This window comes from Taudactylus pleione, unplaced genomic scaffold, assembly GCF_031769625.1.
Source record: "Taudactylus pleione unplaced genomic scaffold, aTauple2 ptg000540l, whole genome shotgun sequence".
In the NCBI taxonomy this organism is placed as follows: domain Eukaryota; kingdom Metazoa; phylum Chordata; class Amphibia; order Anura; family Myobatrachidae; genus Taudactylus; species Taudactylus pleione.
This window is the reverse complement of record NW_028284942.1, coordinates 1139539-1152325: the sequence shown is the minus strand read 5'-3', so window position 1 is coordinate 1152325 and position 12787 is coordinate 1139539. Positions and strand designations below refer to the sequence as shown.

Here is a 12787-nt window from a genome sequence, read left to right as displayed (position 1 = left end):
CCCTGGTGGTTAGGCACACCGATATCACATATGATACACACTGGTGTATAGTGATCAGTGTGTATCAGGTATGTGATATCAGTGTGACCTGTGTATAGTGATCAGTGTGTATCAGGTATGTGATATCAGTGTGACCTGTGTATAGTGATCAGTGTGTATCAGGTGTGTGATGTCAGTGTGATCTGTGTATAGTGATTAGTGTGTATCAGGTGTGTGATATCAGTGTGACCTGTGTATAGTGATCAGTGTGTATCAGGTATGTGATATCAGTGTGATCTGTGTATAGTGATTAGTGTGTATCAGGTGTGTGATATCAGTGTGACCTGTGTATAGTGATCAGTGTGTATCAGGTGTGTGATATCAGTATGATCTGTGTATAGTGATTAGTGTGTATCAGGTGTGTGATGTCAGTGTGACCTGTGTATAGTGATCAGTGTGTATCAGGTGTGTGATATCAGTGTGACCTGTGTATAGTGATGATCAGTGTGTATCAGGTGTGTGATGTCAGTGTGATCTGTGTATAGTGATCAGTGTGTATCAGGTGTGTGATATCAGTGTGACCTGTGTATAGTGTTCAGTGTGTATTAGGTGGGTGATGTGTGTGTGTGTGTGTGTGTGTGTGTGTGTGTGTGTGTGTTTCCAGTTTCAATATGTTATATATATATATATACTCTAATCTTTATTCTAATTATATTTTTAATAGACAACTGAGCTTGGAGAAACCAGATAATTTTTACAAGAAGTCACGTGAGGGTGATACGTGTCCTGTATAAATAGGATGGACACTGACAGAAGTCACATGACTGAGTATATACTAAATCTCACTCTGGAGATCATCTACCTGCTGACTGGGGAGGTGAGAGAGTCTGGGAGTGTCACAGTGACATCACTTATCTCTATAGTAATAATACAGGGACATGACTGGGGAGGTGAGAGTCTGGTAGTGTCACAGTGACATCACTTATATCTATAGTAATAATACAGGGACATGACTGGGGAGGTGAGGGGGTCTGGGAGTGTCATAGTGACATCACTTATATCTATAGTAATAATACAGGGACATGACTGGGGAGGTTAGGGGATCGGGGAGTGTCACAGTGACATCACTTATATCTATAGTCTTAATACAAAGACATAGTATCAGTGCTTCAGTCCTCACAGGAGCTGGGATATATCACATTGCTCACAGTATCGTTTTTTGTTTTTCTATCACTGAAATGAAGATGGCAGGAGATGTGCTATATTCTGTCTACTTTCCTATATATTGTAAACCGTTACAAATACGATTAGTGAGACAGACCCTTCTTGCATGTTATGCACTGATGACACCTCAATAAATGGGTCCATGAGTATAATTTTACCCTTTTATTTATGTCTCCCTCATTACACAGGTTTACACAGTAGTAAAGAAGACATCCGGTAAGTGTCAGACGCCCAGCAGACGTCCCCATGTGTCAGGAGGACTGAGCAGGACCCAGAGCCCCATCACGGTGCCTCCACCTCACTCACTGATGCAGGAGAGACACAATGACCAGAAGATCCTGGAACTCACCAATAGGATCATTCAGCTGCTGACTGGAGAGGTGACTGCTGGGAATGGGACATTATACAGTAACACCAGGGGATGTGTCTGGGTGATGACTGGAGAGGTGACTGCTGGGAATGGGACATTATACAGTAACACAAGGGGATGTGTCTGGGTGATGAATGGAGAGGTGACTGCTGGGAATAGGACATTATACAGTAACACCAGGGGATGTGTCTGGATGATGACTGGAGAGGTGACTGCTGGGAATGAGACATTATACAGTAACACCAGGGGGTGTGTCTGGGTGATGACTGGAGAGGTGACTGCTGGGAATGGGACATTATACAGTAACACCAGGGGGTGTGTCTGGGTGATGACTGGAGAGGTGACTGCTGGGAATGGGACATTATACAGTAACACCAGGGGATGTGTCTGGGTGATGACTGGAGAGGTGACTGCTGGCAATAGGACATTATACAGTAACACCAGGGGATGTGTCTGGGTGATGACTGTATCATTGTGTGTGTCAGGTTCCTATAAAGTGTCAGGATGTTACTGTCTATATGTCTCCAAGCAGGAGGGGGAGTATATAGAGGAACACAGGGGTCTGTACAAGGACGTGATGATGGAGAATCACCGGCCCCTCACATCACTGGGTAAGAGGAGACTGTCATTTATTGTACAGGGGAGAGCAGGTATGGGGACCCCCTATATACACACATCACCTGATAATCACATATATACAATGTACCCAGTCACTGTGTGTCTCCTACAGATGGACCCAGTAACAGAAATACCCCAGAGAGCTGTCCCCGTCCTCTGTATTCACAGGATTGTACAGAGGAGAATCACAGGATCCCACAGGAGCATCAGGTAGCTGGGATTTAGGGTCTCACCAATATACCACAGTGTCTTTATATGATCTGTCGGAAGCTGTGTGTGTCTTATTAACCAGAATTCTTATACTTAATGTGATTTAATGAAATCTGACATATTTTTAAACTGTTATTTTATTGTTTTGTGGGTTACTTAGGGTGAAAGTCTGGCTAATATAAAGGCAGAAGATATAGAGGGAGAAGAAGAGACGTATGTAACTGATATGAAGGCTGAAAATATAGAGGGAGAAGAAGAGACGTATGTGACTGATATGAAGGTAGAAGATATAGAGGGAAAAGAGACGTATGTGACTGATATGAAGGTAGAAGATATAGACAGAGAAGAAGAGACGTATGTGATGGGTGATCAGCACTGTAAGGAGGAGGAAATCCCTACAGATATCAGCACAGGTGAGTAATAAACACTTACTCAGCAAAGAGTCATATATGCTTTTTGCTCAGTCACTACAACAGTACAAAGTAATGAGGGAAATGTATCTGCCCAGTGGCGGAGTCAGGAGTCATCAGCCCCTATTATACTCCTGCTCTTCCCCTCACATCATGTCACTGTGTGTTACCAGCCCAGAGATCTGACCAGTCTCCTCCCCACACTCTCTGGTGTATATCATACATCAGGAACCATCAGCCTCTATTATACTCCTGCTCTCCTCCTCAGATCATGTCACTGTGTGTTACCAGCCCAGAGATCTGACCAGTCTCCTCCCCACACTCTCTGGTGTATCCCATACATCAGGAGCCATAAGCCCCTATTATACTCCTGCTCTCCTCCTCACATCATGTCACTGTGTGTTACCAGCCCAGAGATCTGACCAGTCTCCTACACACACATACCCTGGTGTATATCATACATCATGAGTCATCAGCCCCTATTATATTACTGCTCTCCCCCCTCACATCATGTCACTGTGTGTTACCAGCCCAGAGATCTGACCAGTCTCCTCCCCACACTCTCTGGTGTATATCATACATCAGGAACCATCAGCCTCTATTATACTCCTGCTCTCCTCCTCAGATCATGTCACTGTGTGTTACCAGCCCAGAGATCTGACCAGTCTCCTCCCCACACTCTCTGGTGTATCCCATACATCAGGAGCCATAAGCCCCTATTATACTCCTGCTCTCCTCCTCACATCATGTCACTGTGTGTTACCAGCCCAGAGATCTGACCAGTCTCCTACACACACATACCCTGGTGTATATCATACATCATGAGTCATCAGCCCCTATTATATTCCTGCTCTCCCCCCTCACATCATGTCACTGTGTGTTACCAGCCCAGAGATCTGACCAGTCTCCTCCCCACACTCTCTGTGTATCTCATACATCAGGAGCCATCAGCCCCTAGTATACTCTTGCTCTCTATCATTTAAACATTTTAGAAGTCAACACTTCATTGATCGTACAGACAAGACAGCAGGGAAAATACAAATGTATCTTTATTGTAAGTTATGGTAGTAATACAATACACTACATCACACTAAGTGGTACCTTAAGCAGTCGTCATGTTAATCACCAGTCCCTTAGATCTGATGTTACCCACACAGTGTACCTGGGAGGGGGTAGCAGCCCACACCCCAAGTACTGACGGATGTCAGTCACTGCAATCACCTCCTGCATGCCCATCCAGTGGCACAACTCTCAGGTGCAATGCTCTGCAGAAGTGTGAGGGGATCAGTCCAGCAGCCTAATACCGCCAAGGCCTGGTCTTCTTCCCACTGTACCATCCTGTAATACCGTCCTGCCAGCAGGAGAAAAAGCACTGCTCTCCAGTATCTTGTAGGAGCCTAAACTCCACACCTCAGAGGACGTTACACAGTATTGAGCCCCAACCCCCTCCTGTCCTGTCCTGTCCTTGTAATACAGCTCAGTGCCCACAATGTAGGTGTACACCCCTGTGCAGGTAACTCATTAGTGTGTCCCCTGGTATTGGGTATCCCTGCAGGGGGGCAGGATGTGATGTACACTCCCCCTGATTACTAGTTACCCCTGTGTGTGCGTGCCTTAGTGTCTGAGAGTTACCGGGATAGAACAATGGGACTCAGAGGATTGGTAATGAGGAGGGGGATCTATGATAATGAGGGGTCTCTCCACTAGTTATCTCCTCATAGTCATGTGTGACATCCCGCACCCTCCAGCTGTTCTGTGCTTCCTGCCTCAGAGACAGACAGAGGACACAGCCACAGATAGACTTCCTCTAATACCTTTCATAAGTCACCTGGTAATGTTACATATACACAACATGACAGCCTAACTGTACACATTACTGCTATACACCCCCTTATGTGCTGTCTGTACCCCTCACCCACAGTATATGCTGCACATTACTACTATACACCCCCTTCTGTGCTGTCTATACCCCTCACCCACAGTATATGCTGCACAGTACTACTATACATCCCCTTATGTGCTGTCTATACCCCTCACCCACAGTATATGCTGCACATTACTACTATACACCCCCTTATGTGCTGTCTATACCCCTCACCCACAGTGTATGCTGCACATTACTACTATACACCCCCTTATGTGCTGTCTATACCCCTCACCAACAGTATATGCTGCACATTACTACTATACACCCCCTTATGTGCTGTCTATACCCTTCACCCACAGTATATGCTGCACATTACTACTATACACCCCCTTATGTGCCGTCTATGCCCCTCACCCACAGTATATGCTGCACATTACTACTATACACCCCTCATGTGCCGTCTATACCCCTCACCCACACTATATGCTGCTCATTACTACTATACACCCCCTTATGTGCTGTCTATACCTCTCACCCACAGTATATGCTGCACATTACTACTATACACCCCTTATGTGCTGTCTATACCCCTCACCCACAGTGTATGCTGCACATTACTACTATACACCCCTTTTGTGCTGTCTATACCCCTCACCCACAGTATATGCTGCACATTACTACTATACACACCCTTATGTGCTGTCTATACCCCTCACCTACAGTATATGCTGCACATTACTACTATACACACCCTTATGTGGTCTATACCCCTCACCCACAGTATATGCTGCACATTTCTGCTATACACACCCTTATGTGCTGTCTATACCCCTCACCTACAGCATATGCTGCACATTACTACTATACACCCCCTTATGTGCTGTCTATACCCCTCACCCACAGTATATGCTGCACATTACTACTATACACCCCCTTATGTGCTGTCTATACCCCTCACCAACAGTATATGCTGCACATTACTACTATACAAGCCCTTATGTGCTGTCTATACCCCTCACCCACAGTGTATGCTGCACAGTACTACTATACACCCCCTTATGTGCTGTCTATACCCCTCACCCACAGTATATCCTGCATATGTGTAAAGCCTGTGAAATACCCAATGCCAACTGACGAGGGCTGTTACAGCTGGGTTATGTGGTTTTCTTTATATTTTAAGACGAGAGTCATCTTTGTTATTTTGTAAATGTATCATAATTACTTGTAATCTGGAAAAATAAACAGAACCACTAAATATTGAGAACTTAGTAATTGTAGGAATTCTATCCATACATTTTATTTTATTTCCTACAGATGGACGCACAATCAAGAATACCTCGGAGGGAGATCTCATTTTGTGTCCTAATTTTAAGATTGAAGATAACATCAGACAGGATTCTCTAGGAGACATCGCCATTACTCTAAATTTGCATCCAGTACCTCACAGTGCGGATATATCATCTGGTCCCTCTAATCAAGACGAATATTCCCCTGATACCTCCAATATTGCTACACACAGTACAGCTCACAGAGGTGATAAAAGCTTTCTCTGTTCTGAATGTGGGAAATCTTTCACAAGGAAAACATATCTTGTTACACATCAAAGAACTCATACAGGGGAGAAACCATTTCCATGCTCTGAGTGTGGGAAATGTTTTACACAGAAATCGCATCTTGTTATACATCAGAGATATCACACAGGTGAGAAACCATTTCCATGTTCTGAGTGTGGGAAATGTTTTACAATTACATCAGATCTTGTTGCACACCAGAGAAGTCACACAGGTGAGAAACCATATCTATGCTCTGAGTGTGGGAAATGTTTTATACGAAAATCAAATCTTGTTACACATCAGAGAATTCACACAGGTGAGAAACCATTTCCATGTTCTCAGTGTGGGAAATGTTTTACACGGAAATCAAGTCTTCTTAAACATAAGAGAACTCACAGTGGAAAAACCATTTCCATGTTCTAAGAGTGGAAAATGTTTTTCACAGAAATCAAATCTTATTACACATCAAAAAATACATAAAAAAAACATGAGCTGATAGAACTGAAACACAATACTTGAAATAATTCAAACTCTTCAACACTTTTGGCTAATCTTCTGTGCAATAGTAGAATGGACAATACATAGTGCAGTCAGTAGTCTAAACATTGGCACATTTTACACCCAACAATTAACCTGTAATAAAGGAAAGTCTATATATCACAGTCATGGACAACAGAAGGGAACAGACAAAGAAAAGAACAGGGAGGGAAAGGTGTATTTTGTGTTGTTAACTGAAAGCAAGTATCCCTCAGTCTCCTTGTACTATAGATAAGAGATCCATATGGTGACAAATTCCCAATGTCAGTCCATCGTGGAGAACATCACATCTTCCATCAGATGTTATACGTATGTGATGTAATGAGTTGCTGTAATTGTCATTACCTGTGTGTGATGGAGATCAGTGATGCATAGATTATAGTAGCACACTGCCTGTTATATACTTACACACACACACACAGTGCTATGTATGTCCTCTCATCACTCTGCATTTCATTCCGCTGACCAATTGGCTCAGATGTAGGCCTGTGTCTTATCAGCCATACTATATCTTACCATTCAGTCTTATAGGGCAGCTAGCTGAGGGGGCAACTAACTGTGGTAATACACAAAGTGTGGAGTAACTAAGTGGGTTTTATAAAGAGTTTAAAAAAAAACAGTGTAACAAACACTGATCACCATCTGTGACCAGGTAACTTCAAATTGGTTTATGTACTGTCCTACAAATTTAAATTTTTAATCTAAAATCAATATGTATTAAAAATTGCTTTTTCTTATTTTACTCCATGGTATCTTCTCTAAGGCTATTACATCCGTCACTCACCCTGTATCTCACCCCTCTGTACACATTGCCTCCTCATTACTCTACTCCCCTCTTATATACACACATGAGCTTTTTCCTATATCACTCCATGGTATCTTCTCTAAGGCTATTACATCCGTCACTCTCCCTGTATGTCACCCCTCTGTACACATTGCCTCCTCATTACTCTACTCCCCTCTTATATACACACATGAGCTTTTTCCTATATCACTCCATGGTATCTTCTCTAAGGCTATTACATCCATCACTCTCCCTGTATGTCACCCCTCTGTACACATTGCCACCTCATTACTCTACTCCCCTCTTTTATACACATGAGCTTTTTCCTATATCACTCCATGGTATCTTCTCTAAGGCTATTACATCCGTCACTCTCCCTGTATGTCACCCCTCTGTACATATTGCCACCTCATTACTCCCCTCTTATATACACACATGAGCTTTTTCCTATATCACTCCATGGTATCTTCTCTAAGGCTATTACATCCGTCACTCTCCCTGTATCTCACCCCTCTGTACACATTGCCTCCTCATTACTCTACTCCCCTCTTATATACACACATGAGCTTTTTCCTATATCACTCCATAGTGTCTTCTCTAAGGCTATTACATCCGTCACTCTCCCTGTATGTCACCCCTCTGTACACATTGCCACCTCATTACTCTACTCCCCTCTTATGTACACACATGAGCTTTTTCCTATATCACTCCATGGTATCTTCTCTAAGGCTATTACACCCGTCACTCTCCCTGTATCTCACCCCTCTGTACACATTGCCACCTCATTACTCTACTCCCCTCTTATATATACACATGAGCTTTTTCCTATATCACTCCATGGTATCTTCTCTAAGGCTATTACATCCGTCACTCTCCCTGTATCTCACCCCTCTGTACACATTGCCTCCTCATTACTCTACTCCCTTCTTATATACACATTGCCTCCTCATTACTCTACTCCCCTCTTATATACACACATGAGCTTTTTCCTATATCACTACATGGTATCTTCTCTAAGGCTATTACATCCGTCACTCTCCCTGTATCTCACCCCTCTGTACACATTGCCTCCTCATTACTCTACTCCCTTCTTATATACACACATGAGCTTTTTCCTATATCACTCCATAGTGTCTTCTCTAAGGCTATTACATCCGTCACTCTACCTGTATGTCACCCCTCTATACACATTGCCACCTCATTTCTCTACTCCCCTCTTATATATACACATGAGCTTTTTGCTATATCACTCCATGGTATCTTCTCTAAGGCTATTACATCCATCACTCTCCCTGTATCTCCCTGTATCTTCTATATCACTCCATGGTATCTTCTCTAAGGCTATTACACCCGTCACTCTCCCTGTATCTCACCCCTCTGTACACATTGCCTCCTCATTACTCTACTCCCCTCTTATATACACACATGAGCTTTTTCCTATATTACTCCATGGTATCTTCTCTAAGGCTATTACATCCGTCACTCTCCCTGTATCTCACCCCTCTGTGCACATTGCCTCCTCATTACTCTACTCCCCTCTTATATACACACATGAGCTTTTTCCTATATCACTCCATGGTATCTTCTCTAAGGCTATTACACCCATCACTCTCCCTGTATATCACCCCTCTGTACACATTGCCATCTCATTACTCTACTCCCCTCTTATATACACACATGAGCTTTCTTGTTATCTATATACACTGACAAACATCCTTTACCTGTTGCCATAAAAATCCTACAACTATAATTATTTCTCTAATGCTTCTATTAGCTGGTGACATATCTCGAAATCCAGGCCCCACTCATAACAGAATATAAATCCAGCAAACCTCATACATATGTTTCTCCCATCACCCTCCCAGTCACTATAATGTGCCTTATGGAATGCTGCTCTGTTTGTAGTAAATTTACACCCATCCAGGATTCTTTATCTCAATCTACCTCAACCTTCTGGCGATAACAGAAACATGGCTCACACAATTATACGCACCCTCCCCTGCAGCACTGTCACACAATCAGACGCTCCCTCCCCTGCAGCACTGTCACACAATCAGACACTCCCTCCCCTGCAGCACTGTCACGCAATCAGACACTCCCCTCCCCTGCAGCACTGTCACACAATCAGACGCTCCCTCCCCTGCAGCACTGTCACGCAATCAGACACACCCTCCCCTGCAGCACTGTCACACAATCAGACGCTCCCTCCCCTGCAGCACTGTCACACAATCAGACGCTCCCTCCCCTGCAGCACTGTCACACAATCAGACACTCCCTCCCCTGCAGCACTGTCACACAATCAGACACTCCCTCCCCTGCAGCACTGTCACACGGTGACTACACGTCACACACACCTCCAGGCCTGGTAATAGTAAAGGAGGTGGGGTAGGAATATTACTGTCCCAATCTATCACATACACAGTTCTCCCACAGGTACCATCACTCACAGTTACATAATTTGTATATTCTATCAGGACTGTCACTATTTCTCTATGTGTGTTGCTGTCTATCACCCACCTGGGCCACCCAAACAATTTCTGTATCAAATTTCTGCCTGGCTCCCTCACTTCCTATCCTCAGGCATCTCCACCATCATCATGGGTGATATCAGTATCGCTACTGACAGTCCACAATCACCTCATGTCTCCAATCTACTCTCTGTAGCCTCCTCTCTCTGCCTCTCCCAATCAGAGGCATAGCTAGGGTCTTCAGAGCCCAGGGCAAGTTTAAGATTGGCACCCCCCTCCTCACCACCACCACTACCATGTAGTAAAATACATAAAAAAATTAAAGTGGTCACAAACTGGAAGGGGCTCGACAACATGACACGTCAGCCATCTCTGTCACTCTGAGAACATTCCATTCCGTATGCACCTTACCTATATGGTGGTTTCTTACAATCTGGAAACTCTGAAAAAATGTATCCTCCCTGGGATGACGGCGTCTTCAGTCGGTATTCACTATTCATGTAGGTCACATTGTCCAGAAGATGCCGGTTTGTTTAGGAATATTAACAAGATCATTATCATACAACAGTGGTTCAACCACACTCGTTCCCCCTGTGTATGTCAGCCACACAATCTGCCCCTGCATCATCTCTCAGCACACCATCACCTCCCCTCTGCATCATCTCAGCACACCATCACCTCCCCCCTGCATCATCTCAGCACACCACCCACCCCCCTGCATCGTCTCTCAGCACACCATCACCTCCCCTCGTCTCTCAGCACACCATCATCTCCCCCCCACGTCTCTCAACACACCATCACCTCCCCCCCACATCGTCTCTCAGCACACCATCCCCTCCCCTCTGCAACATACCAGTCACACCACCTCCCCCCCTGCATTGTCTCAGCACTCCATCACCTCCTCCCCGCATCATCTCTGTCACACCATTATCTCTCCCCTGCATTGTCTCAGCACACAGACACATAGGCTCTGACACAGATACATACACACACCTCTTTCACACAAATGCAGCCAGCCCCCTCCCCTGGCACCACACATGAAAATACTAACACCTGCGGTCAGCCGAGTTTCTCCCCCCCATGGTAGCTTGGTCCCTTCCGCCCCCCCAATACACATGAGCGGTGATCTCCCACCCTTTACCGTGCCAGCTTACCCACCCCCAATACATACCTATGGTGACCGAGCGGAGAGAGCCCCGGTGAAGGAAGAATCACTTCACCAGGCGCAGGCAGCAACTCTCAGGTCAGGATAGAGAATGGGAAGACTATCCAAGAGGGGCTGTGAGCTTCCGCTGTGGACGACCCAGCAGGTATGCTTGCCTGCTCATTAAAAATTCAGTCAGGACGCAATGGTGGGGGAGGGTGGGTGGTGCGGGTACAATGTCCTGGCCAGCGGCTCCCCCTCTGCTGGGCCTACCAAGGCACCCAGGGCATGTGCTCTGCTCGACCTTCCCCTAGTTACACCAATGCTCCCAACGGACTCCTCTACACATCAGGAGGGTCACTGCCTTGTTCTGCTAACACCAAGGAAGAACTAGAAGAGGTTGTCATTGATGCACATGTATAATATATAACGTATTGTTAGCTGTAACATGTATAGATTAGGTGCAGTCAGTGAGATATTAAAAGAATTAGAAATGTGAATACAGAATGAAGCGTGTGTAATAAGGAAATTCTGAGCCGTACGGCCCTACCATTAATTACTCATATTTATGTTTATATATATGTGTCTGTCTCACTTGTTATATATTGAGATAATAAATTCTTTATTCCAAATCCCTCAATATTGATGTTTTATTCTCTTTACTCTTTTATGTCTATTTATTTCACATTCATTGGTGATCCCAAAACAGATCTTTCATATTGAATAACTTATATTTTTTTTAAATTTGAGGTTTTTCTTGGGGGGCGGGGGGGGGGGGGGGGTTTGACAACCAAAAAAATAAATTACACATACAGGATATCGTGCCATTATTTTCAGCATTAACAAATGAACCAAGTCTGAATCACCAACTTGCAGGAATAAAATTATATGATACAACTCACAAAAAGAACGTTCACAGGCATGAAGAAAAATAAGAAAAGAAAAATATATAAAATGAAAATACATAAATAAATAAAATAAAGCATATATACATATAAAAGATATGATCTGGACCCCAGTGCGGCAAGGCCTTCCTTATTATCTCAAAATTCCAGCTATGGAGGCATATAAAATTACCCTCTGAACAGAATGGGAAATTTATTTTAGGGGATATATATCACTCCAGATTACGAAGCAAACACCAAGTCGTTTCAGACAGCTTCATTATGTGTGCTTTGGTGCCGAGATCCAAGCTGTCAGTGTATACACCTCATTTAGCATGAAAACGGATCACACCTTTCTCAACATCAGGTAAAGTGGCCCGTCTGTCGAAATATATGATTTCTAGCAGTGTATTTTTTTATCGCCTGAAGGGAAGGTGCAGTAGAGACTCCAATTTCCAAGTATAACCATTTTCGCTACAGTGACGACTACTGTAAGAAAGGGTAACAGTTCTGTTTTTCTCCCTTTGTAGATCCCAGTTTGCAAAATGAGCAAATAACATAGCTAGGGGGTCTTTGTGAAGATGTAAGACACAAATCTTGTTTATAAAGACCATAACTTTTTCCCAAAATTTTCATATTTTGCCACATTCCTGCATATTATGAAAGAATGTGACTCGGGGAAGCTTTACATTTTGGGCACGTCTTGATTCTCCCGGGTTCCCGACTATAGATAGACAGT

General features: G+C 44.0%; 2 protein-coding genes across 2 annotated transcripts in view; one reads left to right on the top strand and one right to left on the bottom strand.

The window, feature by feature from the left end:
* Window positions 1–12787, top strand: part of LOC148500910 (uncharacterized) — a 542640-nt gene that overhangs the window by 184656 nt on the left and 345197 nt on the right. The window contains 1 exon segment of the mRNA XM_088451185.1: window positions 6285–6601. Coding sequence (XP_088307311.1) covers window positions 6285–6601 — 317 coding nt within the window.
* LOC148500914 (uncharacterized) overlaps window positions 1–12787 on the bottom strand; it is a 243827-nt gene that overhangs the window by 213553 nt on the left and 17487 nt on the right. The window lies entirely within an intron of this gene.